The sequence below is a fragment of the Lepidochelys kempii genome, chromosome 6, assembly GCF_965140285.1.
Source record: "Lepidochelys kempii isolate rLepKem1 chromosome 6, rLepKem1.hap1, whole genome shotgun sequence".
Classification (NCBI taxonomy): Eukaryota; Metazoa; Chordata; order Testudines; family Cheloniidae; genus Lepidochelys; species Lepidochelys kempii.
The window spans coordinates 20,693,103-20,705,706 of record NC_136385.1 but is presented as its reverse complement, the minus strand read 5'-3'; the positions used below and the strand labels follow the sequence as shown (position 1 = coordinate 20,705,706).

The 12,604-nt window shown below is 42.4% G+C and overlaps 1 protein-coding gene across 2 annotated transcripts in view; it reads left to right on the top strand.

Moving 5' to 3' along the window:
- IGHMBP2 (immunoglobulin mu DNA binding protein 2) overlaps window positions 1–12,604 on the top strand; it is an 83,847-nt gene that overhangs the window by 33,632 nt on the left and 37,611 nt on the right. For both annotated transcript variants that reach the window (XR_012159304.2, XM_073347032.2), the window contains exon 8: window positions 5,030–5,204. Coding sequence is in view for 1 of the 2 variants with exons in the window: in XM_073347032.2 (XP_073203133.1) it covers window positions 5,030–5,204 (175 nt within the window). In the remaining variant the exon portion in view is untranslated. The remainder of the gene's footprint in view (window positions 1–5,029; window positions 5,205–12,604) is intronic.

Genomic DNA, 12,604 nt, shown 5'->3' with positions numbered 1-12,604 from the left:
TGTGTAGACATGCCCACACTAGCTTTAATCCAACTGGTGCAAGTACCAATAGCAGTAAAGCATGGGCTAGCCACCCGAGGAAGTATCCAAGGTCTCGTGTGGGCTTGTACCAACCCATGCTGAAGCCCATGCCTCTCTGACTTCACTGCTATTGTTATTTGCACTAGCTAGAGCAGTGATACTCAGACTGAGGCTCCAGAAGCCACAAGGCTCAGGCACTAAAAAGAGCTGCAGGATAGTAAAACACTATGTGATTTAATTATTAACCAATCAGTATGCTTTTACTATGTTATTAACCAATTGTAGAATATTTGATCAGTCGTTTGTTGTGAAAATAATATATATATATGTATGTAAAAATAGCATATGAAACAATGAATTCACACTACTCTGGCTCTTGTGGGTAATGTTGATTCCAGCGTTCCCTCTAATTTTTTACGTCCATGTGCAGAATGAATTTTCCTTTGTGGACCAATATGGAGGTGATGTGTGGCAGGGGTGGGGCCGAGGGGTTGGGAGTGTGGAAGGGAGCTCAGGGCTGGGGCTGAGGATTGGGGTGCGGGGCAGTGAGGGTTCTGGCTGGGGATGCGGGTTCTGGGGTGGGGCTGCGGATGAGGGGTGTGGGAATGGGCTCAGGGCTGGGGCAGAGGGTTGGGGTGCAGGGGGTGAGGACTACAGCTGTGGATGAAGGTTCTGGGGTGGGGCTGGGGATGAGGGGTTCAGGGTGCAGGAGGGGGCTCAGGGCTAGGGCAAAGGGTTGGAGTGTGGGGGTTGAAGGCTCTGGCTGGGGGTGTGGGCTCTGGGGTGGGGCGATGGATGAGGGGTTTGGGGTACAGGCTGCGGCCGGGAGAGAGGACTTCTCCCAGCCCTCTCTTGCTGCAGCAGCTTGGGGCCGGGGTGAGAGGAGCCTCTCCCCAGCCACGGCAGCTCCAGCTGGGCTAGGCTGGGCCAGGCTGGGAGAGGGGCACCTCTCCCTGCCTGCACGGCCTTTGCTAGCCTGCTGCATGGCTGCGCAGCTTAGAGGGAAGTTAGGTTGATTGCTAATTTGGCTCCGGAACCACTGAGTTCTGAGTATTACTGAGCTAGAGTAAAGCTCGCTTGTATGTCTACATGTAGTGCAACCATACCTTTGATTGCAGAGTCACCATACGCTTAGATCGGGGGGGGCAAACTACAGCCCTAAGCCAGCCTGCAAGCTCCCGCTGGGGAGCAGGATCAGGGGCCGCACCATGCAGCTCCCGGAAGCCACAGCATGACCGTGCTCCGGCTCCTACGCACTCTAGTGGCCTCCTCTGGCACTCCAATGGGAGCTGCAGGGGTGGTGCCTGCAGATGGGGCAGCATACAGAGCCGCTTGGCGGCACCTCCATGTAGGAGCCGGAGAAGGGACATGCCACTGCTTCCGGGAGCTGCTTGAGGTAAGCGCCACTCGGAGCCTGCACCCCCCCAGCCTCTTTCCATGCCCCAACCCCCTGCCTAGCCCTGATCCCCCTCCCACTCTCCAAACTCCTTGATCCCAGCCTGGAGCACCATCCTGCACCCCAAACCTCTCATCCCCAGCCCCACCCCAGAGCCCACACCCCCAACCAAAGCCCTCATCCCCTCCCACACCCCAATCCCAATTTTGTGAGCATTCATGGCCCGCCATACGATTTGTGTTCCCTGATGTGGCCCTCGGGCCAAAAAATTTGCCCACCCCTGACTTAAATAGCCAAACTATATGTAATTTAATATCACTCCATGTGGTGGGACTATATGGTCTGTAATGTCCATGTGTACCCGGGATGGATAGGAGTCTTAGAACTCCTTTTCTCTGCCTTTTCAATTTTAATCTATTTCATTGGTTCTCAGCCTTTTCCCCTATGGAGACCCTCCTCCCTTCTGTCCATTACCTGCTTACCACTGAGCAATATAAGAATGACAGGGTGGTTGCAATTCCCTAACATCTGTTGGGATTGTGACCCAGAGGTGGAGAATCCCGATGTAATTTCTTTGTGTTATCTTCCTTTGTGTTCTATTTAATGTTGATAAAACAAACTAGCACTGAACCTTCCTACACACACACACTTCGACTATATTTATTATTTAGCACATAAGCTCTTTGGGGCAGGGACTGTCCCTTACTACCTGTTTGTACAGGGCCTAGCACAGTGGAGGCATGATCTCATTTGGGGTCTCGGTGCTACAGTAATACATAGAATAAATAATAATGTATGGCCACTGTGATCACAGCTTTATATAACAAAGCAGTTAACGCTGCCATGTAAAGATAATAAACTATTCTGTGAAAAATAACATTTGCGGATGTTTCAAGACCTAGTTGCAAACATGAATACCTCCATCGTTTTAAAAAAAAATGTTTATAAACAACCAAAACCTTGTGAAGTGGCCTAACTCGTTTTACGGACCAACTGCTTGTAAAATGTACTGTTTATATAGCATTGTAAGCGCACAGGGCACTTGACAGAGCTATAAAAGACAAAGGTGCCCTGCTCTGCGAGGCTTAGCATGGACTGGAATGAGCTCGGTAACAGTGATAGGTCAGAGGCAGAAACAGAGAGAGACAGTATTGAAAGCTGAGGTGAGCAAATAGCGGTGCAGGGCTGGGAAAATTCTCACGTAATTATTTTGTTAAATACAAATCTGTTTTCACTTCTATGTGTGACCCTTTTGTGTTCACTTTCCACAAACATTCCAACTTCAGTAATATGAATACTCCTGAGAAGTGAATTTTCAACTTGAATAGTCACCAAAAGTGACTTTCAGACTGCTTTTGCTTGTAAAATGTGCACTTCACATGGTGGTTAAACAGCCAACGCAGTATGAACTATGAATTCTATTTTCAATGAGTGACACTTGTTGTTTGAAATTTTTTCACTGTCCTAGTCAGGTCCATAGGTCACATGTTTCTGATTTCTGATGGGATGTTTTATGTAACTGACCAACAGAGTGAGAAATCGGAATGGAATATTCATTTGTACTTGACACAATGTATGCAGCGTTTGTTTAGTCACCCAATTAGGGAACAGAAACAATACCATGTGACTCAGGGAAGTAACATAGGTACTGATCCTGCCAACCACTTATGTATATGCTTATTTTTAAGCACATAAGCAGTTCCATTGACATCAACGGGACTACTCACATAAAAGTTAAGCACATACTTAAGTGCTTTGCTGGATCAGGGCCCAAGGCATCAAGAAATGCAACCTGCAATTATTTGATCGATAACTATTTGAAGAAAAGTATGAATAATTTCAAATAACAAATATATTGAAGAGTTTCACAGGATGGCCATGGACAATTCACGAATAGGAAAATGCCCTATGAAATCCTTGAAATAAATTATTTGTAGGGAAGTAGTCCCTCAGTTCTAGTTGTAACTGTGTGAAAGAAGTGGGGCTTGACCTCTGTCTTTCAATGATAGTGGTACTCTCACTCTGCCATCTCAGCTGGGGTTCTCCCTGCAAACTCATGGACCCCTGCTGGCTTGCTAGCTAGTTTTGAAGTCTAAATAACTCGGCTTTGTCAAAAGTCCTTTACAAAACAAGTCAATAAATTACATCAAAAAAAAAAAAAAAAAAAACCAACGACCCAATGCAGTCTTGATTTTACAAAGCTGGGATAGTCACAGCATGGGTAAAACTGGAAGTTCAGATAATTCTGGTTTCCCCAGTTATAGAAAGCCTGCTGGCTTACTCAGAACCATCCAGTTAGCAGGATTTATTCACACAAGCCAGACCTCTCTGCATCTCTCTGCTGCTAAGCTCAGCAGGAGGAGAGCTTAATTACTGCAACCCTGGGAGACATACCTGACCTTTAGTTAAGTGGAGATCAATACATTAGAGTCACGCTGTATAGCTAGAATGGTATAGCCCCTCTCTACCCACACAATTGTAGTCTTTCGTTACATATATCTTTTTTGGAGGGGGCTTGGAGCGTGGCAATATATCACATGCCAGGTGCAAATTATACATCCCATGTAACTATAGTGGGTAAGTATATTCTGAAAAAGTTTTGCCTAATAAAAAGAGATTGCACTTAGGCTGACAAACTGTAGCTTGTGTCAGGTGTGTCCAATCTAATCCAAAACTGTACACGGACTGTGGTTTATAAAAGAAGAACTAAATCATCTCTAACCTGAGCTGCATTCCTCAGCCCTAGTACAAGATGTTTTAGAAACCAATCTTTCCCTTGATGAAATTGCTCTGAATAATAAACATACAACAGGTTCCTACATTTTATCTCTCTTCCTCACCCCCTTTTCACCCACTTTCATGAATTATTTCACCAACATTTTCAGTGCCTCTCAAATCTAGAGCTCTGCGCAATAGAAATGTAAATTTAATTTAATATTTCAATTGCGGTTATGTCTAGAGACCCTGATTTTAAGGGTTGGAGCCCTGTTGTGCTAGACACTTAATGAAAAGACAGTCCCTGCCCCAAATAATTTTATCTGCTCTGTTACACCTTAGAACATTCGTGGTGTGTTTGTGCAGCATTGTTGATAGAATTGGTTTTCCTATCTATGCTACAATATATTCTTGAGAAGACAGGTAGGTTAGACAAAGCCTGTTCAGTTTAAGGTCAGAAATTCTTTCCCATAGTACATCATTAAAGGCAACTCTCAAATCTATTTCCCTTCTAGCTTTGGTTGTTTGATGAAGAGGGCAGAAGAAAAGTGAGTGCTTTTGCTCTGCTTTGGTGAGATAGTGGAGCATATCGTTCTGTGGTTTTAATTATCTGGTTTTATTGTTGTTTTTAAGATGCTCAAGAGGGCATGGGTGTGAATGCCAAAGCAAAAACTGTAGTTGCAGCCAGAAACTGGCAAATAGCAAGTCCCTTCCCCCCCCCCCCCCCCCCCATGGCCTGCAGATTTGAAATTGTGAATTTCTGCAGAGAACCAGCATCTTTGTTACCTGCCTTTAACAGCAATTAATTTGTAAGGGATTTTTTTAAGAGGTTTGTTTGTGCTCTTATTCTCTCCTTCCAAGATGTGTTAATTCTCTTTTGATTTCTCCGTTGATTAGGTGCTTCCTCTGATGGTCCACTGAAGTTACTTCCTGAAAATCACTTTGATCTGGTGGTGATAGATGAATGTGCTCAGGCACTAGAAGCAAGCTGCTGGATACCTCTGCTGAAGGCCAGAAAGTGTATCCTGGCTGGGGATCACAAACAGCTGCCTCCCACAATCATATCTGACAAGTAAGCAGCATTTCACAGCTTTAGGATCTCCCATTAATTATTCTGGCAGACATTGATAAACGTCCCAAAGATTCATGGTGGACAGCACTTCATTAGAACGAGCTGTTAGGTGTGTATGTTACACTGGCTGAATTTAATACACATTCATAGTTCCCTTACAGCAACTTTAACTATGGTCCCTTGTTAAAGATTAATGTGTATACATTGCAGCACGCTCTTTCATTACATGATGAGACAACACCATGTAATTTTACATGCTGGTGACCAAATAATGTAATACAAGGGCATTACGCCTTTTGTATTATCCTAGATGCACGTATATGGAGCTTCTTGTGGTGATGTGTGAATACTATAGAGCCAAGTAATAAAGGACTTGTAAGATGGCGGCAGGATCTGTGACCTTGCTTAGGGATGCAGTGCTCTTCTGTTGAATTAACCTCTTGGAAGGCGTTTGAACGGTGCATTAAGCTGCTGAGTACATTCTGTTGATTCATTGTGGCAGGTGCAGTTTGGTAATTCCACCAAGATGTAGTCCTGGATCTCTGGTCAGAACTAGGGGCCATGACATGGAGATCCTGCAGGAAACTAGAAACAGCCAGGCTTGTAAGGAAAAGTTTATGTGAGGATTATTGTTTGAGTTACCAGTAAATGCAAATCCTAGGAATCAGATAAATTTGACTTCATGTGATATGTATAGACTTCATTTGGAGCTGGGTGAACATATGTTCAGAGGACCCCATTTTAATGCATGTGGTATATGCAAAGGGGAAGATAGTTGCTTTGGCAGCTTTTACGTTGAATTTCCAGACATTTATGTGACGATAATGTGTCCGTTCATTGCATATACCTGGGGTTTAATATAATACATACAAGCGTTTGAGATCTTGAAAGCAAAAGAAAGAATGAAGAGCAAATCAGTCTGATATAGGAACGAGAAAGAGATCATGGACGAAAGAGGAGGATCTCTGTAGAGTGTCGTTACAAATTAGCTAACTGAAATGTGGAGCTGGCATAGCGAGCAATAGAGGAAGAACTAGAGGCCTTTTAGGGGAAAGAGAACCACCGACAGCAGCTAGATACATTTTAGTGGAAGGTGTGGTTAGGAGAATGAAAGGAACGGAAAATGGATGTGGCTTTCTTGGGTTTATAATGATGGCATGCCCCATATTTCATGTGCATCAAGTCCCCAGGTAAGCAAAACACTCATGTTTAAAGCCAAGCTCTGCGATACAACCGCATTTGCTCCAACCCCTCAGACAGAGACAAACACCTACAAGATCTCTGTCAAGCTTTCTTACAACTACAATACCCACCTGCAGAAGTAAAGAAACAGATTGATAGAGCCAGAAGAGTTCCCAGAAGTTACCTACTACAGGACAGGCCTAACAAAGAAAATAACAGAACGCCACTAGCCGTCACCTTCAGCCCCCAACTAAAACCCCTCCAACGCATTATTAAGGATCTACAACCTATCCTAAAGGATGACCCAACACTCTCACAAGTCTTGGGAGACAGGCCAGTCCTTGCCTACAGACAGCCCCGCAACCTGAAGCAAATACTCACCAACAACCACATACCACACAACAGAACCACTAACCCAGGAACTTATCCTTGCAACAAAGCCCGTTGCCAATTGTGCCCACATATCTATTCAGGGGACACCATCACAGGGCCTAATAACATCAGCCACACTATCAGAGGCTCGTTCACCTGCACATCCACCAATGTGATCTATGCCATCATGTGCCGGCAATGCCCCTCTGCCATGTACATTGGTCAAACTGGACAGTCTCTACGTAAAAGAATAAATGGACACAAATCAGATGTCAAGAATTATAACATTCATAAACCAGTCGGAGAACACTTCAATCTCTCTGGTCACGCAATCACAGACATGAAGGTCGCTATCTTAAAACAAAAAAACTTCAAATCCAGACTCCAGCGAGAAACTGCTGAATTGGAATTCATTTGCAAATTGGATACTATTAATTTAGGCTTAAATAGAGACTGGGAGTGGCTAAGTCATTATGCAAGGTAGCCTGTTTCCTCTTGTTTTTTCCTACCCCCCCCCCCCCCAGATGTTCTGGTTTAACTTGGATTTAAACCTGGAGAATGGTCAGTTTAGATGAGCTATTACCAGCAGGAGAGTGAGTTTGTGTGTGTATGGGGGTGGGGGGGATGTGAGAAAACCTTGATCTATGCAGGAAATAGCCCGACTTGATTATGTAAAGAGTTGTCACTTTGGATGGGCTAGCACCAGCAGGAGAGTGAATTTGTGTGGGGGGGTGGAGGGTGAGAAAACCTGGATTTGTGCTGGAAATGGCCCACCTGTTGATCACTTTAGATAAGCTATTACCAGCAGGACAGTGGGGTGGGAGGAGGTATTGTTTCATGATTTCTGTGTGTATATAAAGTCTGCTGCAGTTTCCACGGTAAACATCTGATGAAGTGAGCTGTAGCTCACGAAAGCTCATGCTCAAATAAATTGGTTAGTCTCTAAGGTGCCACAAGTACTCCTTTTCTTTTTGCGAATACAGACTAACACGGCTGTTCCTCTGAAACATGTTTAAAGTTATGCACCTTTAACTTAAGTCTGTTTCTATTCAGCAAAGCACTCAAGCACATGCCTCACTGTTAGCATATGAATAGTCCCATTGTGCTTAAAATTAAGCATCTGCTTAAGTGATTGAGGGAATGGGGCCTTAATCAGCAGTTGAATGGGATTGATCTAAAGACCTATATAGTCAATTGGAGTCTTTCAGTTGACTTCTGTGGGTGTTGGATTAGGGACAGGTACTAATAAGAGAAATCATGGGAATACACTGTGAAATGAGTTGATGCTGTCCAGACCCCCATCGGGCTCCATCAGAGGATCAAACTTTTCCTTTCCACTGTCTGTAATGGATACTTGCCTGCATCTTTCCATCAATCAAAGTTTAGGTTCTGAAGGATTTAATTTATTGCTTGGCTTTTTTAGTTGGGTTGAATATTTGTTATGAATTACTGCTGGTTTATTGAAAATTAGGTCTAATTTGTGGATCTCTTCCCTGAGAGCCATAAATCACTAGCATAAATTGTCCTTTTAATATCCTTTCCCAATATTGATTTCCTGCATATTGCTTCCTACATTGTGCATTGTTATGTTTGCTGATCTTAACAAGTGAACCTTAATTTGGTTTTATGCAAGCGATAGCTATGAGTCTTTTCACTATATATTGCCAGCTAGATGGATGAATGGCCTACCATATACCGAAACATTTGCGAGGGAGCTAATTTTGTATCTAGAAATATCTACACTTTTAATGTTAATTATTTGTATTAGAGTAGCACCTAGAGAACCCATCTAAAATCAGGGCCCCGGTACTAGGTTCTGTACATATACCTAGTAATAGACAGTGTCTGACTCATAGAGCTTACACTCTAAATAGACAAAGAAGACTAGAGGATGGGAGAGAGGAATTAGTATCCCTATTTTACAGATGGGAACTGAGAGGTTAAGTACCAGATTTTCAAAAGTATTTAAGTACCTAAGGATGGAGACAGGTGCTTAGTGGGGTTTACAAAAGCACCAAAGTCGGTTAGGCGCCTAACTCCCTCTGCCATTAATTTATGCGATAGCAAATTTGTGTTTCAATTTATAATTAATTAAATGTTCATGGTGGTTACTTTCAATGCTGCTAACTGGTAGGTATGTTTGAATTTTACAAAACTACTATAGGTAAAGAGCAAAAGATCGAAAATGAAGGCTTCTAGGGAATCGTGCTTAAATTAAGTTAAACAAGTGCATAAATGTTTGCCTACCATTGTATTTTTATTAAAATCTTATTAGTGGCATAAATCTTTGTCACTTCCAAACAACAGTGTTAACAAAGAAAGTTATTTAGATTTTTGATACATTTTAACAAAGCTATTGTGACTGTCTTGATACAAACAGGCGCCAACGTTTTCAAAAATAGGAACCTAGCATTGGGTTTCTCAGTTCACATTTCGGCACTGAAGGTTGGATTTTCAAAAGCAGCTAGGAGTACAAGTCCCACAGATTTCACACCCTGAAGAAGGGGCATAGCTTGGTTGAAGCATTTCAGCTATTGTGACTTGTGGAACTTTTAGTGTATTGGAAAGAGGAGTTGGTTACAAATATAGTACAGGCTCTTTGCTTCTCGGTTTTGTGTTGTGGTATTCTCACCGTTAATGAGGACCTGGATTTACATGAGCATTTTCAGTGTGAGACGTCTTAGCAGGAAAAAAAAAATCCCTATGTAAAATCTGAAATTCTGCTAACAGTTGGGAAACAAATTAAAGAAACAAGTACAAAAAAACCCCAAAACACTTCAGAAATTTAAGCCTATAAAATGGTAAGAAAATAGAGAACAAACAACATATAAATAAAAAGTCTGATTTAAATGAACAATTCATTTAATTTTTGAAAATAATCATAATGTATATAAAAGATTTGATTTAATTTATTTTTTATAAATCATGATTTTTATTGACCCTGTCAAAGGGTTTGCTTGGCCTATCTCTCCATACTGCTGATTAAAGTATCTGGCTTTGTGTGATGGATTTAGGCACTCTCTTATTAGTTCATGCGTTCTTTTTCCTTATTAAATTCTGTCATTGTGGTTCCACGCTTATTTATTTAAAATATTAATGCAATCGTATGCCTACTAAGAGGAAGCAATGCGAGTTATCATGCACACAGCTGCAATTATAAAATGACAATACGTACAGCATGTGCTTTAAGAACAATTACATTGCAGAGGAGATCCGCAGCTGGTGTAAATCGCCATGGCTCCAAGCGAGTTATGACAGTTTACACCTGCTGAGGATCTGTCCCTGTAATTTCAAAAAGTGTCTTGAGTCACTGCACCTTTTTAAAAACATGAAAGGTCTAGGCACTTGTTGCATCACAACCTGAGTAAGGGAGCTAATTCCATAACATGGCAGCCAAAAGAAGCAAAATACATATCTATAACCTGACTTAAATTTCAGAATAGCAAAAACCTCCTATTATAGACGTCCAGAGGATAGAACAACTCAAAGCAGGCTGCTAAGAGATCATTATAAATAAGGTTAAAACAACACATCATCTTGGAGCAATAGGTTCTGATTTGAACATAAATCTTGAGAGGCTGTTATGCAGCACATCCAAATCTCAGACAAACTAGCAGATCTCCCAGCACTAGCCTTGTAGTCAGCTATTGGCAAAAGAAGTTAGTGAGTAACTGGGAAGCCTGGCTGGAACCTTGGAATTCTAGTCTCAGCTTTTGCTGTTGTCTTGCTTTTGTGAGCTTGTTGGCCAAGCAGTTGCATGCCTCTGTGCCTCAGTTTCCCCCTATGTAAAATGAGGATAAGGATGCTTAAGTACATTAGAGAAGTATTAGAAGGATTAATTGTTTAGGGCCAGATAATGAGCTCCTCACTCCCAGCCACGAGCAGTTACATGACTTCATAGTCCCACTGACTTCAGTGGTACTGCTTGTGTGAGCAACTGCTTACGAGTGAGAGGACGGGTTTGCAATCTGGGCCTTCCAGTTTTCTGTCAAATATTGAGTGCTGCATAAGTGCTATGCATTAGTGTTAAAACCTGTCTGAAAAAACTTCAACGCGTTTAAATATCTTGGTTTTAGTTGTATGAAGCACTTTTTATGGACATCAGAATTCAGATCAGACTACGAAGCATCCTGAATAGTGGAGGTTGTTTTACTGGACAGAGCTGCATCTTTAGGAAATTTTCAAACACCGTCACTTGTTTAAATAATTTGGGCCAAATTATCAACATACAGAGAAGACATTACCAAGCACATTGCGCTCTGAATGAATTGGTCAGATCCTCAGCTGGTGTAAGTTGCTATAGCGCCTTTGACTTCAGTGGAACTATGCTGATTTACACCAGCTGAAAATCTTGAAAACTACTGACATCTTTCAAGGCGTGCAACTGTAACAAGATACTTAGCCAGCTTGGGGTGTTTACAGGTGCTTCAGCTTCACATTTCACCCTGCACCCATGGCATGCGGGTACCGTGCTGTATATAACTGCACTATTTCTCATGCACTCATTTCAGTTCCAACACAGCAGGCAGAACCAAGATTAGAACTCAAGTCTCCAGGCGGTCAGCCCAGTGCCCTAGCCACTCGGCAACACTGCCTCACCCAATGGATGAGTGGTCCTCCAAAGTTTTCATATTGCAGCTCACCAAAGGTGAGGATCCTCTCATAGACCCACCCTCCTACTCCCTGTCTCACACCTTCCCTAGGGCTGGGTTACACGAAAAAGTAATAAGGCTATTTGACAGTGACAAGATAAAGCTGAACTGCCTTTTGTGTGATGAGTGCATTAGTTTGGGCGTATTCCCCAAATTTTGTATCTGTGCTGTTCACTTTGCTCCCACCTGTCCCTTAGACCTTGAGTCTCTCAGCTGCCCCTCTCTGATCCCTGAGCTCCAGTAATACTGACTTCCTCTGTCTCATGACTGCCGGTGCCAAGAGCCTTCTCTAGCTCTGGTTATCTGACAGGAGATGTCTTTCTACTTCATCAAGACTCCAGCTATTTGCAAATGCTCTTGGAAATTTGCTCCCTTGCCTGGATGTCTTTAATGTGTCTCTCCCTCTGCTTTGAGTTTTTGTTTAACTTTGCAATGAATCCCTCATAATTTTCACCATTTTCCCCTTCCTGGCCCTGTGTTTACATGTTACGATGTTTAATTTTCCCCCACTCCCTCAGTTGCGCTATTTTGCTAATTAGTTGTTGCAAAGTCTCCAAGTGCCAAGCTGTTGACTTTTATTTTAAGGGAGTTTTGTAGCATCTTCATGCATTTTTTTAAAGCTCTTACAGTACAAATAATTGGACTCTGCAAGAATAAGAAAGGGAAGGGATGGGTGGAAGCCAAATATCTAGTTTTCAACCTTAATGGCATCCTCGTAAACAGCTCTGCAGTAAAATCTGTTGTTATAACAGCTTCTTGTGGACCGATATCCAAGTCTTCTGAATTAGAAGCTTTAGCACTATTTGGATGCTGTGGTACCCAGTGTCCCTCTTTAGGTTTAATAGATTTAAAATAAAACAGAACAGAGAGAATGTGTCTCTAAATCAATATTGTTAACAGATTTACATCTCTCAAATTACCAGTAAATTATGCTCCAAGGAGTTTACTGTATTAAAACCATTGTTCAAGGCATCTTCAGTACTCTGTAGATCAGTAACCCCCGAGCTTTTCAGACAGGATACCAACTGTGAGCTTGAGCTGGCACCCAGGAGTACAGCTACTGAGGCAAGGAGTCCCATTGACTTCAGCCCACTTGGAGGATCAGATTTACAAAGGGAAAGAACTAATTATTTTGTCTAGTGGGTGCTTCGAAAAATAAATCAGATGTTTTAAATAGCTTCTTTTCATCAGGCT